Source organism: Podarcis cretensis (genome assembly GCF_951804945.1).
Source record: "Podarcis cretensis genome assembly, chromosome: 17".
In the NCBI taxonomy this organism is placed as follows: domain Eukaryota; kingdom Metazoa; phylum Chordata; class Lepidosauria; order Squamata; family Lacertidae; genus Podarcis; species Podarcis cretensis.
In genome coordinates this window covers 27,260,126-27,273,973 of record NC_137187.1, presented here as the reverse complement: position 1 = coordinate 27,273,973, position 13,848 = coordinate 27,260,126, and the positions used below count along the sequence as shown (strand labels likewise).

General features: G+C 40.5%; 1 protein-coding gene across 3 annotated transcripts in view; it reads right to left on the bottom strand.

The window, feature by feature from the left end:
- CNTLN (centlein) overlaps positions 1 to 13,848 on the bottom strand; it is a 168,007-nt gene that overhangs the window by 37,325 nt on the left and 116,834 nt on the right. For all 3 annotated transcript variants that reach the window (XR_013834310.1, XM_079959168.1, XM_079959169.1), the window contains one exon: positions 2,788 to 2,979. Coding sequence is in view for 2 of the 3 variants with exons in the window: in XM_079959168.1 (XP_079815294.1) it covers positions 2,788 to 2,979 (192 nt within the window). In the remaining variant the exon portion in view is untranslated. The remainder of the gene's footprint in view (positions 1 to 2,787; positions 2,980 to 13,848) is intronic.

Here is a 13,848-nt window from a genome sequence, read left to right as displayed (position 1 = left end):
AAAAAAAAAAAAAAGGTGTGTGGGGGGGGAGTGAAATGTTTTCATGTGGTCAAAGCATGCCTAGGATTCCAGCAGTTCTGCATTGGGCATGTCACCCCAACCTGAAATATATGAAGTTTAACCTGAGAGTAGTTAAAATGATAGATGGCAGCAGAATAATAACTGAAGTTCCTTAGGCCAACTTGTGCAGCATGACCTTCATTAAGGGTGAAGTGCAACACGCCGTCAGAGGCGTTTACATGTGCCAAGTGAAAGTGGACACTTGTGCGGAACGTGGGCCTCTGCAAAGAGCTACACAGCAGGGCTTGTGTCCGAGGGGGAAAGTCACCACTTCCTGTGGAAAACAACGCTGCAAAGAAGGGGAAAGGAAATGAAGCAAATCTCTTCCAGCAGTGATTGGGTAGGAGTGTTAAGATGCAGGAAGCCTGGTTCTCAAAAACCACTTATTGTGTGGTTAGACTTTGGAATTTGGAAAGGGGGGGGGGAGATACATGAATAAGGTACAATCTTGGACTATTTATCCTAAACCTTGCAGGGAAAACCGAGACGCGTGCACAAACGATGATGGTTTTATAACAGGTTCCCAAGAAGTCAGATGCATCGTATAAGTTTATTGCGTTGCTAATAGCTTTCTTAAAATTCTCTTTGCTAAAGTTGTTGGGACAATGCAGGACACACTGAGGGGTGTATTAAGAAGCCACACGGTTAATATGTAAACTTTGATATGTGGGTAGCCATAGCAAATCACCATGTTGTGTTTTTCCATACTGCAGCAAGCTTCCAGGTGTATCCCTTGTAACTGCTTGAAAAGCAAGGCAGTCTTATGAACAATGGGCTATAGTAGGAAGCCATGTGGTATAGGGAACTAGGACTGTAGACATGTAGACTAGGACTGGGAAAATTCCCAACTCAGCCATGAACCTTACTGGTTGATTTGGCACCAGTCAGCATCTCTCAAACCAGCCTACCTCCTAGGGCTGTGGTGAGGATTTTTATTTTTATTTTATTTTTTGAAGGGGAGACAAAATATATGCTGCCTTGAGTGAACTTAAGGAAAGGCAGGATATAAATGCAATAAATAATAAAACAATGTTGACTTTGGAAAAGCACTGGGATACTTGATTAGGGTTTTCATGAGTAAGTACTGAGAGACTAAGGTAGGGTTCCACTAAAATCTGCTTAACTAAATTAGGAATTAGATTCAGGTAGGTAGCCGTGTTGGTCTGATGCACTCTCTCTCTCTCTCTCTCTCTCTCTCTCTCTCTCTCTATATATATATATTGTCCAGTAGCATCTTAGAGACCAACTAAGTTTGTTCTTGGTATAAGCTTTCGTATCTGAAGAAGTGTGCATGCACACAATGGCTTATACCAAGAACAAACTTGTTTTATTTTTTTATATAAATCAGGGATGCCATCGCACAGTGCTATGAAGGTTAATTTGGCTCCAATTAAATATTTCATTATCCGCCATCCATGAGATAGGAAAATAACATACGAAAATTCACTACTTTGAAATAGTCTGTCCACAAAGATGAAACCATGGGCTTTCCCCTCCAGCCTACCCCAGGGTTTTTCCTTTTACCAAGAGGAGTCGTCTTGCTCTATCTGAATCCAAATTTTAGTATGTTATTTTCTGGGACCAGTGCATAGTACGGAAGCACTTCTGTGGCCGTCCGGTGCTGGGCTCCCCACCCCTCTCCCTCCCTGCCTTTTGCTCAGCACTGGGAAGACAAGAACGTAACTTTGTCCTGTCTGCCCTGCCAACGGCTACTGGGGATAGTCTAGGTCCTATTGGAATCCAGCTCACATGAGCCCCAGCCAGCAAGGACAACAGTCAGAGATTATCAGAGCTGCAGTGCGACAACAGTATGGGAGGGGCACCATGTTGGTTACTCCTAGCCTATCCAATTCCAGCTATTCTACAATATCATCTTGTAGCTGCTAATACAATGCCTATTCCATGTCGCTATCGACATTCAAATATCACAAAACCCTCAGCCTGCATGTACTCTTCCTTTCTGTGTCTCCAACCTGTGCTCTCTATGTACTTTTTGATATTGCCAATGTTTCCATTAAGATTAACCTCCATACTGCAATTCTAACTCCCTCCAAGAAGTCAGGGATGCAAAATAATCATTGTGATAAATGTGATTGGTGGAGTCATGCTGGTTTTTTTAAATGTTCACCAATACTGTTGAAAGTCGATAGCATTTTCTAATTAGGCTTGAGGCTTTCCCAGAAACATTAGAAATACTTTCAGACAGGTGTTCCAGAAAGGAAGTTGTTTCTGGTAGTGGGCAGCAACAGAGGGTTGAAGAGAATATGACTACAGGGACCTCTTTCTTCTAGATTATATTTTCATACTGTCCCAAAATGCAGGGAGGTCACTATCCTCTCAAACAGCTGTAATGGTGATTTATATCCTTCATAGGACACATATATCCAGTGAATATAGCAATTTTAAATCTCACTTCTTATACTGTAAGGACTGGAATCATATGATTTGTCTTAAACACAGCCTAACACTTTCAACAAGCCAGATTTAATCATAGTCCTGAATCTGATTTATTTTCTCTAATCTTTGAACAGATGAAGTGAGCCAGTTCAATTTCATCTGACTGAATGTTAAGTTATTCTTATTTAATTATGGTTGTGTGACCATCATTTAATAGCAAATTTACCTAAGCCGCAAGATGCATTTTATTTTTGGTCTTTCAGCGCTTGATACTCTCTTTAGGACATAAAAGTGCAAATTTCATAATAATTTCATAACGTTGACTGTCACCTTCAGTTTACACTGCAGCTGCTTCATTTCCAAATCTACATTCTTTAATGGAGTTGCTGGTGTCATTCCAGTAGGGCCAGATGTCACAGGAGACAGACCCTCTCTCACTTTCATAGACTGGGTCAGGTGGTCCAACTTCCCTTGTAAATCTGATTTTTCTCGCTGCAACTCAGTCAGGTTGGACGTCAGTGTCTGTTTTCCAAAGAAAGTAATAATAGCGACAGTTGTGTTCAATATGCAATAGAGACCAACGTGCTGTATAATTTTACAGTTTAGCATTACGAAACACAACATATGCACCGTGCATTGTCCAAATTGCAAATGGGTTGGCTGATTTCACTGGTTGCAAAACAGACACAACCATATTAAAGAGGAAGAGAGAAAGGAGACAGGCTGCCTTTAGTGATATTTGCCCATCAAAGGGGAGAGGAAAATGATGCTTTAAAGAATAGTTAATACTGTTCCCCACTGCCACTGATATTCCTTGTGATGTGTATGTGAAAACAGTGAAATGTTCTCAGATTTCACTTTATGTAGGAAATGTGGATTGAATGTAATGGCCGCTGGAATAAGTTCACATGAATATTCTATTGACAAATGCTATGGAGCAGTGTGCTTTGACTTATTAGGTTTGTAGGACTTGTGGAGGTTAAAGCAAAATAGACCATATGCACTGCAGAACTTCTGTTTGGCTGGTCTTTATGTTGTTGCTTCTTCCGTTCCTCATGTACACACAAGAGCCAGGAAACCACAAATTCCATAACCTTGACCCTGGGGCTGATGTACTTAACTGGTAAAAGCCAAGCTGGAGCACGACAAGATAGCAGATGTTAGTTGTTTATTCCACTGGGTAGGTCTTACCACCCAACACTGCAGCCAAAATGCTTCTCATTTAGCAACATAAATGTTAAGTCCAATTAGCAGATGAGGCTTGTTAGGGATTTAGTTCATATGAATAGCAAGCAAATAAACTATTTCAGTCTTACTGAACTTGACTGACAACGGATCAGGAGCATTTATGCGATGTGAAATGGTGCTGCAGCGTGCGTCTTAAAATGGTAAAATGAAGGTATTCAGTATTTACCTTAATTTTGCTATGCTGTGGAATATAGGAACATGTTTTATTCTGTAATAGCTGGAATAATCTTTTACCAGTCTGTAGTCAGCAGAAAGCCACCAAGCTTTTAATGGCATAACAGCCGAAGGCTCCTTAAGAGCTCAACAATAGTACTATTTTAATATTCCAAAGATGCTTATAATATGGTAGTTTAACATAAGGAACAATTAGACAAAATGGTATTGCAATCTCTCAGAGGAGCAAAAAACTTCCCTTGTGAAGACTCCCAATTAGACACTGCAAAAGATGCTACCATTTAAAACAGCTAGCTGTAGCTACTTTATATTTTGTACTGAAATAAGGAGATAAGAAACAGATACACTATAATGTTAATCTGAAGGTAGAAGGCAGGAAATAGAAGAAAGGACTTAGGAGGCATGCACAAAAGCAAAGAATGTAGACAGGAAAAGGGAACATTAAAAAAAGAATTGGAAGGAAATATTGGGGCGTTATTAAAACAGACAATGAGCCGCCCCAGAGAAAAATTGGGAGGCAGTGGGTTTGCCCAACATATATTTTCTCCACAAAGCCTTAAGACTCATGTATTCATTTCTTGCTCCTTTTCATTGATGTCTTCACTAAATTTGCCATGTCTCTCGCCTTAAAAACATCAGGACACCTGATAATGTTCATATTTTATCATTTAAATAATTTGTGTGTGTGCATGTGTGTATATCTCCTGTTCTCTACTACTGAACCTGAAAGACTAGAAGATGGGGAATCACAGGGCTCGTTTAAAAGAGGGCAGTGCTTTCTTTTGAGCTGAATAATTTTACTGTGGGGTTGGTGGAGGTGTGTGTACAATATATGATCAACACAAACCAGAGCTATGTGGTATTTATTTTTAATTCAGTGAGGTGGAAAGACACGCAGATAAATTATAATGTGTCTGGTGTCAGACGTGTTGTGCCGCCTGGGGTACTTTGCTCACCTTTGGTCCCCACCCTCATTCAGCTCTCTCACCTGTGGCTCCTAGAAGCTGTCAGCATGTGACAGCAGCCACACACACCGGGGATGGCTTCAGCAGGCTGGCTAACCCAGGTGAAGGTAGCTGATGGGTCTCAAACCCTCAGTGAGTTAGGGACTTCCCCTGCATGCAAAGATAGGGTCCGGTTGATTGACCCATAGTGGGTCTAACAGCACGTGCTGTAGAGGGAAGTGAGTAGCAGATGGCACTCATCAACAAGGAAAGGGAGCCCATCTAGGAGAAGGAAAACCCTGATCCTAAACCTCTCTGCCTTGTGGGATATCTTCAGAAGAAGAAAAGGCAAATGCGTAAACCCTACACAAATTTGGAGTGGTCACTGAGACTGTTGCATGACACTTTGTACGTCTCCTTCCAGCAACTCCTGCAGCCAAGCTGGTGCCAAATGTATTGTTCTGCTTTCCTTTGAACGACATCAGTGAGGCCGAGAGGGGGTCTTGTCATTTGGGCAGCCTAGAATCTCCATACACAATGCCCTGGCTTGAGCCCTGGTGGGTCACTTCAGTAGTTTGACTTCACCCCCAGAGGCGCACTCTCAAGACAGATGGATGCCAACAACAATTCACACTCTATTTTACTTTGTATGATCCTGTGTATATGACATACACCATGTTGGCTGGAGTCGATAGGAGCTGTAGTCTGGGGGCACCAGGTTGGAGAAGGGTAACATACACATAATTATATTGAAAGCAACGAAGACATTAACTATCAATTGTAAAAGAAACCAACTTTTCCCTAAAAGCTCTAAGCAACAAAACCACAGTTGTTTAAAATGAGACTGAAAAACATTGAAACTTAACCTATACTCTAGTCACCCCAAAAGCCTATCCAAACGTCAATACCATAATTTACTTATTGAGACATTCAGTGGCCCAGATCCATCAAACTGAGTCACAACAAGGCTTCTTCAACCTTGGGTCTACACATGTGCTTGGATCAGAACCCCAGCTATCTCTAATAATTTTGGCTGGAGCTGATGGGAGGTCCACATGCTCCTCTGAGAACCACTGAAGACATCTTATTAATTATGTCCATGTACCAAAGACAGATTGTGAAGATGAGGCTCCAATACTTTGGCCACCTCATGAGAAGAGAAGACTCCCTGGAAAAGACCCTGATGTTGGGAAAGATGGAGGGCACAAGGAGAAGGGGACGACAGAGGACGAGATGATTGGACAGTGTTGTCGAAGCTACCAGCATGAGTTTGACCAAACTGTGGGAGGCAGTGGAAGACAGGAGTGCCTGTTGTGCATGGGGTCACAAAGAGTCGGACACGACTAAACAACAACAACCAAGTTCCAAAGCTAGGAGAGCAAAGAGAAGGAGTGTCATAGGCTGTTCTCCAGTATAGAAGTCTCTCCCAGTATAAACCTTCCAGAGCATACAACCTACTTGTCTAAGCTAGCCTTTACAGCTCAAGAGTCAAGAAAGCTTGGGGAAACTTCACTGCATTTGAATATATTTTATTATGTTCTGATGGATGGTGTTTGCTTTTGTAATCTGCTCTGAGCCTCTGAGAAAGGACAGGTTGTAGATCTAGAATCACAGAGTTGAGGCGCCGTCTGTTCAGATCTGTTACTCTAGATCTAGTCTTCCCTATCTCAAGGGCTCTGGACAGGTAACAAAAGCACCTTCCAGCAGAATTGGAACTAAATATATAAATAGCTATCAATTTATAGTAAAAATGATCTTCATGTCTACCCGTTTATATAAACCTGTAACAGCATTAAAATAGACCCTTCATATAGTACATACCTTGGGAATACTCTTTTAGCACTTAATGATAGGTCTTGTTATAATTTAGATTAGACAAAGAAAGGACTGGCACGTTAGTATTAAAAACATAGTAGGGGGTGGTAGCTGAGGGCTTCTGCTTAATCAAGATAATCAAGATACACTTCTTTGCTGATCTGATGAACTCAGTAGATAATAGCAAAAGCCAGCAGATGTATGGATAAGCTGACTGAAGTTAGTGTAAACAGCATGCATTATTCCAAAAACTCTCTAGGTAACTGGCAGCAGGTTAGGATAGCAGCTGTAGACAAAAAAACATCCAATTTCTTTTCTGTAGATATATTTTTAATAGTGATCCTCAGAGGATTTTAATTACCTGTGTGTGTGTTTTATATTGTCCAGGAGCAACAGCAAAACCATAATTAAGGTACTAGAATTTAAATTGGAGACAGTGATATTATTAAGTAAAATACCTTAAAAACTGACTCGATGCAGTAATGCTTTGTAAAAAGCTTCTGCATAACCGAGTATGTCTGTAGGGTTTTCTTGTATATCAGCCTATCCTCTAAGCTCTCAAGTAAACTATTTTACCAAAGACTTCGCCCCTAGAAGAAAGGCTTTAGCTTTGAATCATATCTTCGTGTAGTAGATTACATTGCTGTTTATATCATTTTCTAAGAAACGCTGGAGAAAAATAATTTAACCAAATGCCACATTCTGCGTCATGCACCCCTATTCAGACACCTTTATGAAAATAATTGTCTGAAATGGAAAATTGTAGGGTTGTGTTTTTTAAAAAGAACATAAGAAAAGCTCTGCTTGGATCAGGCCAAAGCATTAGGGCTGTCTAGTCTTGCAGTCACAGTGGCCACTCAGGGAAAGCCCACAAGCAGAATCTGAGCTTGCGTCATGTGGTCCTGTCCAACCATTTAGGCTCAGGACCACAATACCCCAAGGACCGCCTCTCTCCATATGAACCTACCCGGACCCTGAGATCCATCATTTGAGGCCCTTCTTCGTGTGCCACCTCCACGAGAGGTCCAGAAGGTCTGGCAACACAAGAACAGGCTCCCCGTTTATGGAATGCTCTCCCCAGGGAGGCTCGCCGGGCGCCTTCATTATACACCTTTAGGAGCAAGGCAAAACGTTCCTCTTTAACCAGGCCTTTGGCTGGTTGACATCCAATCCCCTTTTAAAAGGTGGTGTGGAGGGGGGATTATTGGGTGGTTTTTTGTTTTTGTTTTTATTATGTCTTTTGCATTTTTATACTGTGATTTTATGTTGTATACCATGTGTGGGAATAGGACAGTATACAAATAATAAACACAATAATTTATGCTTTAGTCTCATTGAAACTAATGAAACAAATCACCCATACCACATAAGCTATCCAGAGGGCACCATGCTGCCTACCCCTGCTCTAAGGTATGTTTCATCTTTACAATGATAATACATTTACCAACACACTAAAAGCAATGTATTACAGGGAGAGTTCGGGGAGGTCATTGCACCTAAGTTGTTATTTGATCAAAGCGCTCCATCTGTAGTTGTAGCTTCCAGCATTATGCGACTGAAAGCACAACGCACCACTTTAAAATGTTTAGCTAACTTAGTGTATGTTATGAAATTCCCATCAATATCTGAGCATATTCCAATGCTGAGAGTGTAATTTCTCTGGTCATTCGATTTTCCTCCAGAGATTATCCTACTGACTCCTCCAGCATCACTTATACCCAGTCCTCTCGAGTTGACATCGCAGCTCGGATCATATGTGCGGCATACGAAGGGAATGCCAAAGAGGAACTGAGAGACTGAAAGTAGTTTTTATGGGGACAGGAAGGATGCAAGGCAGGCTGGAATGGTTAAGTGTTGCGGCAGTTATAAATTTACACAGAACTCTGCAAAATTATAGCACCAAATGGGACTAGGTAAGTATACCCATGGGACGCAGGTGGCGCTGTGGGTAAAAGCCTCAGCGCCTAGGGCTTGCCGATCGAAAGGTCGGCAATTCGAATCCCTGCGGCGGGGTGCGCTCCCGCTGCTCGGTCCCAGCGCCTGCCAACCTAGCAGTTCGAAAGCACCTCCGGGTGCAAGTAGATAAATAGGGACCACTTACCAGCGGGAAGGTAAATGGCGTTTCCGTGTGCGGCTCTGGCTCGCCAGAGCAGCGATGTCACGCTGGCCATGTGACCCGGAAGTGTCTCCGGACAGCGCTGGCCCCTGGCCTCTTAAGTGAGATGGGCGCACAACCCCAGAGTCTGTCAAGACTGGCCCGTACGGGCAGGGGTACCTTTACCTTTAAGTATACCCATGGTCTTCTATTTCTTGCAGATTTGGAGCTTCATATAGGTAAAATATTTATGAAAAACAACAGATGTGGGACATCAGGCCACTACTGCCTTCAGATAAGAGGCTATAATAATTTAATAACTTGGAATTCCAAGATGCATATTTTTTTTCATGCAAGGAAAGGAAAGAAAGGAAGTCTTTCTTCTACCACATAACTACATGGAGAAAAATGGAAATGAGAAATGGCCACCTTGTCAGATAAGACGGACAGAGCAGGGAGGGAAAGAATATCCTTAGTTGCTCAGTTTCGTTAAGAGCTGCCAAGATTACACATTTATAAACTATTTCCAGATAGTTACTGAAAGATAACAGTGTATTTCGCAAAATGTCAAGCAAATGAAGGTAATGCAGAGGACTTTTTAACGAGTACTTTAGCTAGTTGCTAGACTTCATCAGCCTTTAGAGACCATTAAGTACCCTTTGGTTAATTGGCCAGTGGTAGATTAATCTTTTATTCCAGCAGCACTGTTTTAACACCCCTTGCACTCTGTCAGAGTAGCAGCTGAATGACAAAATAATATTGTGCATGAATAATAAGCAGAAAAGTTAAATTAACATTTCATATTTCATATGCCATACCTGTATGTCAGCGAGAGAAAAACTTTATTTTCAAGTCCCTGACATTCAACTCTTTTTTTAAAGCAATCCAATGTTGACATCTCATTGAGTTGAATCTTCCTAATTACTGCTAATTGCCTATCAAGATTTTGCTCCCCTTGAAGTTCAGTTGTCTAGTATAAATGAACACTGCTCTAGCGCATGCTGCATAGACAGCCATGACACTTGAGGTGTGCTACATTATTATGAGGTCATACTAAATATGGTTTGCAATTAACAAAGCAGCTTTTAAAGATGCTTAAAGGTACCGAAAATGCCAATCTCTAATGAAGTGTTTAAACTACATCCCAACAGAGAAATAGAGGTATGTTCCTGTTGATAATACTGCTTTTCGCCTTAAAAAAAAAATCATTTGTAAGTATTTTTTCCTGCCAATGGGATTCACACTGTAGTTTCAGTTCAAAAGATCACACTAACGCGTTTTAAGGAAGATTTTGCAAACTGTCACCTCATGTGCAGAAATTAAATGCTGAAACTTATGACAAATCCTGTTATTATTATGTTCTTATATATAATAAAAGTCTCAATTTGGCAACACATCAAAAAATGTGTTAAGCAGGCCACCAACAGAAGATGACCCATCTAAAGAAGTCATCCATTAAGAAAATAATCCTGAAATTATCTCTCAAAGCGTCTCCCCTCTCTCCCTGCTTTTCAAATAGGGCCAAATCAAGTTCTTGATCGTAGCTTCATATAGTAGGGCACTGAAGGGAAGTTTAGGAATGGCAGAGCGAACTAATGTATGGCATTAATACATTTATGTATGTTCCACGAATGTGCAAACTTGTGGTTTTAAAAATCAAAACACTGTGTGTACACTTCTTATGAACTGCTTCTGAGTGTTAGCAGAAAGGAACATCAATAAACTAACAAACTAATTAATACAAAATAAAAAAATTCCTTCCAGTAGCACCTTAAAGACCAACTAAGTTAGTTCTTGGTATGAGCTGTCGTGTGCATGCACACTTCTTCAGATACTAAACTAATTAATGTAATAAAACTAATTGTAAGTTGCTGATTACCAGAGATAAATATAAATTAAACCAGTATCCCATAGAGCTAGAATTCTTTCAGATGAATTGGGCCAATGAATTCATCATAGCTACTGTGAACTGTTTACTTGAATGCACAAGTGACTAGGGGCACAAGGCTCTTATGCTCCTTTTAAGAGGGCCTTTTCGGTAGTGGTGCCCACCCTGTGGAATGCCCTCCCATCAGATGTCAAGGAAATAAAACAACCATCTTTTAGAAGACATCTGAAGGCAGCCCTGTTTAGGGAAGTTTTTAATGTTTGATGTTTTATTGTGTTTTTAATTCTGTTGGGAGCTGCTCAGAGTAGCTGGGGAAACCCAGCCAGATGGACAGGGTATAAATAATAAATTTATTATTATTATTATTATTATTATTATTATTATTATTATTGGTTAGAATTTATGTAACTATATAAATCTGGCTATAGACATTATTGTATCTATCTACTGAATACATTTCCTGTAATCCAAGTACAGGCAACCCCCAAATTGTGCAGGGGTTGTGTTCTGGGTGATCATGAGTGATCATGCCCACCTCATTATGCTCCCATTCTACCTTCTTCTACGTCCAAAAGGACCCACCCATTAGCGGTCACATGACAATTGGACACGCCTAAAATGGTTGCTGCCTGTAGATGTATAATCACACATTTGGTTCTGGCTTATTGAGTGAACTTTTATAGTATCTTTTATGCAAAACCAAATATGTACACTTATGTGAACACAGGCAAATGTGATACCTTTAAGCTCACCATCCATTCTAAGGTCAAAATCCTGTTGTAGGCACCAATGTGCCACTTAGGCATGACACGAGAGGTTATCTTTGGATGTTACATTACAGTTCAGTTGCCCTGCCATTGCTGCTCACACCAAATATTGGAGGAAGGAAAACAACAGGTTCAGAATGGCAAAATTAGGTTAGCATCTCAAAGTAGAGCCTGGCTTTACTACGTTATTATCCAGCATCTTGCCACATCTAAGTGCTGTAAATGAAGTACTTATATGAGAGCCAATCAGGGAATTTCACAGCCCCTACAGCTCATTAAAAATTTAACAGCAGCAATGCTCAGTATTGATATGTTTCAGGTAACACACAAATATACTCATTGTGGAATGGGCGTTGGATACTTCCATCTGTTTTCCACATAGCTAACAAAAATATGGAGAAACAGACATTAACATAATAGTAACATAATATTAAAGGTTTTTTAAAAATTGCTTCTGATTATTTAAATTGAATGTAACCAAAGTATACAGTCTTTGAAATGACTTTTTACATGCATAAAAAAATAAGGGGATGCTGAAAATTCATTTGAAGCATTAAGTTCTCTTTTAGGAGTGGAAGCAGCATTTTCTCTAAACTCTTCTTGTGCAATGAATACAATAGAAAAATATACAATATTCCCCCCCCCCTTTTTTTTTTGCTTCCGTGCAGCTCAGGCATTTCACTGCCTTCTTCTTCAGCTGCAATAATGTTACACTGCATGGAATGTAGGAAGCTGTCTCCTATCAATGGCCCACAAAGCTCAGAATTATAGGTATTTACTTACTGGCATGAATCCTGTACCCTTTAGCCAAAAAAGCCTCTCAAAGCAGCTTACAGAACAAGGGTCTCTCCTAACCTTACCTAGAAATGCTGGGAATTCAGCCTGAGATCTTTTGAAATGAAAAACGTTGTGTTCTAGGACTGAGCTATTGTTAATTATCTCAATAATTTTTAACACAAGTAAACGTATACATACTACTGAGAAATCATGATAATAATAACACCTCTGGACAAAAGTAAGTAAGTAAGTAGCTATTAACTGCTGGAGAAAGTACAAAGCTCTATATATCTTTGAGTTTCGTTCATACTAAAATGGTGAGAATAAAACCAGCTACCAAGCCACATAAGGTGTTCTGGATGACATTTCTGCTACCATTATCCTGAAATCTGTGACTCTTCAATAAATATGCTTCGAGACCTTACTCCTGAGGTCCCCAATCCCATCAAACCTGTAAACGCAAGTGAAAATTAAAATGGACACAATCATTTTCTTGTTAATTCTGCATCTGTTGTTCTCACTTTTAAAGGACTCCTGTTTATCCAACAGCTTGAGGAAGCCATTTAAATTTTTCACCTGTCTCCTGCAACGTGGAAAGGCCTGCGACAGTAAGCAGAATCTCACCAGGGCTAATAGGGAGGGAAGCCAGGCACACTTCCACTGGCAAATTATAGTTGCCAATCCTGGCCACAATATTGTTGTCAAACTCCACCTGTGCCTTCAGTTACCAGGCTTTTCAAGATTGTACTCTGGCTCAGTGCTGATGAGCCATTTGGCTCTGAGCTACCGAATTAACTCTCTGAGCAACTTAGCCTGCTCCCCGCTGAGTGCTTACATTGTCAATCTTTATCTCCTATCAAAGAGAGGGCCTGTCTAAATGGTTCTATGAACACTTCATGTGCCGAACTACATTCAGGCTGGGAGGGTACTCTTTATGGACTTGGCAGGGGATATGATGGTGGGAGGAAATCACTCGGCAATGGATAAAAATCACTGCATGCACCGAAGTGCTATGATACAGTTTAGGAAACATCTGTACAGGCCAAACTAATGGCGCTCAAGTAACGACCAAGGGTGGAGGCTGTGTGCAAGCCAATCAAATCTTTCCCAAGCCATAAACTCACTAAGGGGGAAGGAAGAATACTCAGTGTCCAATATTCAATACAGGGATAATAAGGCTGACTTACTGTACAGGGTTGTTGTAGTGATTAAGACGACAGAGGTGAAACACTGCAAATTATTGAAAAGTGTTATAACAACGTACGGATTAAAAATTTGGCAAGTTTTAATTAGTAACGATAGTAATATTAAATGGAATTGTAATCAAACTTAAAAAATGATTGTTTTCTGCCAATTTCCCACTACTCAGGTTTTCGTTTATTAATATCAGTTGTGGCACATGGTCACATATTTGCGGCTTCAGTCATTTGAATATTGGTACGTTTGTTTGAAAAGTTTGTCTATTTTTTATAAAAGCCAGAGCAAATGCTAGTTAGCAAAATCCACATTTGGATGGCATATTCATCAGGCAACTAAAATGTTACAAAGTAGTGTGCCCACCTTGAAGCTTTCCTGAACACTTCTTCAGGGTAGATTGGGTTTTCAATTTTTAATTTTTAAAAAACAGGGGGAGGAGACAGCTTATGCTGAAGGATGTTTGAACCATGGCTTCCCTCAAAGAAT